The sequence below is a fragment of the Alosa alosa genome, chromosome 7 (genome assembly GCF_017589495.1).
Source record: "Alosa alosa isolate M-15738 ecotype Scorff River chromosome 7, AALO_Geno_1.1, whole genome shotgun sequence".
Lineage (NCBI taxonomy): Eukaryota > Metazoa > Chordata > Actinopteri > Clupeiformes > Clupeidae > Alosa > Alosa alosa.
Genome location: NC_063195.1, coordinates 18,846,910 through 18,849,409, shown reverse-complemented (window position 1 = coordinate 18,849,409; position 2,500 = coordinate 18,846,910). Strand labels below are relative to the sequence as shown.

Genomic DNA, 2,500 nt, shown 5'->3' with positions numbered 1-2,500 from the left:
TCTTACACTCTAACAGACCTAAAAAGAACGGACACATACTGTGTGTGTGTGTGTGTGTGTGTGTGTGTGTGTGTGTGTGTGTGTGTGAGTGTGTGTGTGTGTGTGTGTTGGAAAAAAGATAGTATGTTTGTAGCTTTTTCAGAAGAATGTCTCAGAAGCGTCTATTTTTAAAACAAAGCCCCAGGCACAAGGGGATCAGAGAGGGGAAGAGAGAAAGTGAGAGAGTTCAAACAGGTGTGTGTGTGTGTGTTTGCATCTTGCACTGTGAGAAAGTGATCCTGTCAAAATAACTGTGTGTGTGTGTGTGTGTGTGTGTGTGTGTGTGTTTGCATCTTACACTGTGAGAAAGTGATCCTGTCAAAATAACTGTGTGTGTGTGTGTTTGCATCTTACACTGTGAGAAAGTGATGGTGTCAAAATAACTTTTGTGTGTGTGTGTGTGTGTTTTCATCTTACACTGTGAGAAAGTGATGGTGTCAAAATAACTGTGTATGTGTGTGTGTGTGTGTGTGTGTGTGTGTGTGTGTGTGTGTGTGTGTGTGTGTGTGTGTGTGTGTGTTTGTGTGTGTGTGTGTTATTAATAGACGCATATAGATGTACATACCTTACAAGTGCCCCCATTTAGACACTGTCCATGGCAGTCATTCACATCTGTAATAGGGCAAGAGTAAGGAAGAAAAACATGTTCACTATGCACTTATCGGACCACATTCAATATATATCTGTGTGTGTGTGTGTGTGTGTGTGTGTGTGTGTGTGTGTGTGTGTGTGCGCGCGCATGTGTTGGAGTCACGTTAGGTCAAGTCAGAGAGCAACACACATGTTTTGTTGTTATTTATGTCATTGTTTACATGTCTCTTATACATGTTTGTATGCATTTGTTTATCTTCTCTCTGGTCTTTAAACTGTTTACTCAAGACTCAAGAACACTCAAGAAAGACAAGAGCTGATTGGCTCATTGCAAAGGGGGCGGGACCAGGGCCTGTACGTACTGATGTCACAGTTCAGTCCAGTCCAACCAGGGAGGCACTCGCAGTAGTATCCACCAATCAGGTTGCGGCAGGAGTTGGCATTCACACATGGGTCACCCTCACACTCGTTGGCATCTGCACAAAGAAAGGAGGGAGGAAAGCACAGATTCAGAACAATGATAAAGGGAGAGAGAGAGAGAGAGAGAGAGATAGCGAGAGTGAGAGAGAGAGATAGAGAGAGAGATAGAGAGAGTGAGAGAGAGAGATAGAGAGAGTGAGAGATAGAGAGAGTGAGAGATTGAGAGAGAGAGAGAGAGAGAGATAGAGAGAGAGAGAGAGAGAGAGAGAGAGAGAGAAAGAAATAAAGTGAAAAAATAAGGGAAATTCCATTACTCTATCTGTCTGGACGCAGGGGGGATGTAGAGAGGAGTCCAAAAGAAGGAGAAAGAGATAGAAACAAAGATAAACAGAAGAGAAAGAAAAACACAGAAAGAGTGACAGAGAACAAAGAGGGAAAGGTACTGTATAGAGCAAAGGAGAACTCAAACCACAAGAGAGAGAGAGAGAGACAGAGAGAGAGAGAGACAGAGAAGGAGAAGGACACCCAGTGTTTTGAGTTGTAAGGCGCTGTGTGGCTTTGTGTGCGGCGGCGGTCGAGAGTTCAAATTCTTGACGGTGCTACGGCGGTTTCCACGGCGAATGGCTGTTCCATTCAGACAAACAAACACTCACATACACACGCACTCACTCTCTCACTCTCTCTCTCTCTCTCTCTCTCCCTAACAAAAGACAGAATAGAGAAAGAAAGGGTGGATAACGATCAAACAAGGGTGAGTGGTGATCTCTCTCCGTCTCTCTCTCTCTCTCTCTCTCTCTCTCTCTCTCTCTCTCTCTTCCTCTCCCTGCCACAGGCACTCGTGTGCTCACCGCACCAGTCATTCTCCAGGAGGATGATCCCAGATTTAGGAATCCCAGAGTGATGGAGGAGACACAGAGGACGAGGGAGAGGGGGAGAGAGGAAGAGAGGGAGGAAGAGAGAGAGGGAGGGAGGGAGAGAGGGAGGAGAAGAGAGTGGGCAATGCCAGGAAAGAACCTTCAATCACTTTATTTGCGCGTTCATTCATTTAGTCATCCATTCATTTGTCCACTCAGATGTTGAGTTGTTCACTTACTTGAGCACTAAGTTGACCCACACATCCTCTGTCTATCTGTGTGTGTGTTTTGGGAGGGTGGGGTGGGGGGGTCTCTCTCTCTATCTGTGTCTCAGTTCCTTGCTCACCGATGAGGCAGGTCTTGCCGGTCCACTGCGAGGGGCAGTTGCACTTGAAGCTGTTGACCAGGTCCTCACAGGTGCCTCCGTGGCTACAGGGGTTGGGGCTGCAGTCGTCCACATCTGGAGGAGAGGAGGAGTGTGTGTGTTACTAGTCTATGGGTTAGTATGTTGTTAGACTGGGTGAGTGTGTGTGCTCTGGGCACACGTATGTGTGTGTGTGTGTGTGTGTGTGTGTCTCTGTGTGTGTGTGTGTGTG

At 46.6% G+C, this 2,500-nt stretch overlaps 1 protein-coding gene across 1 annotated transcript in view; it reads right to left on the bottom strand.

Moving 5' to 3' along the window:
• jag1a (jagged canonical Notch ligand 1a) overlaps positions 1 to 2,500 on the bottom strand; it is a 43,443-nt gene that overhangs the window by 17,545 nt on the left and 23,398 nt on the right. The window contains 3 exon segments of the mRNA XM_048248333.1: positions 605 to 651; positions 993 to 1,106; positions 2,251 to 2,364. Coding sequence (XP_048104290.1) covers positions 605 to 651; positions 993 to 1,106; positions 2,251 to 2,364 — 275 coding nt within the window.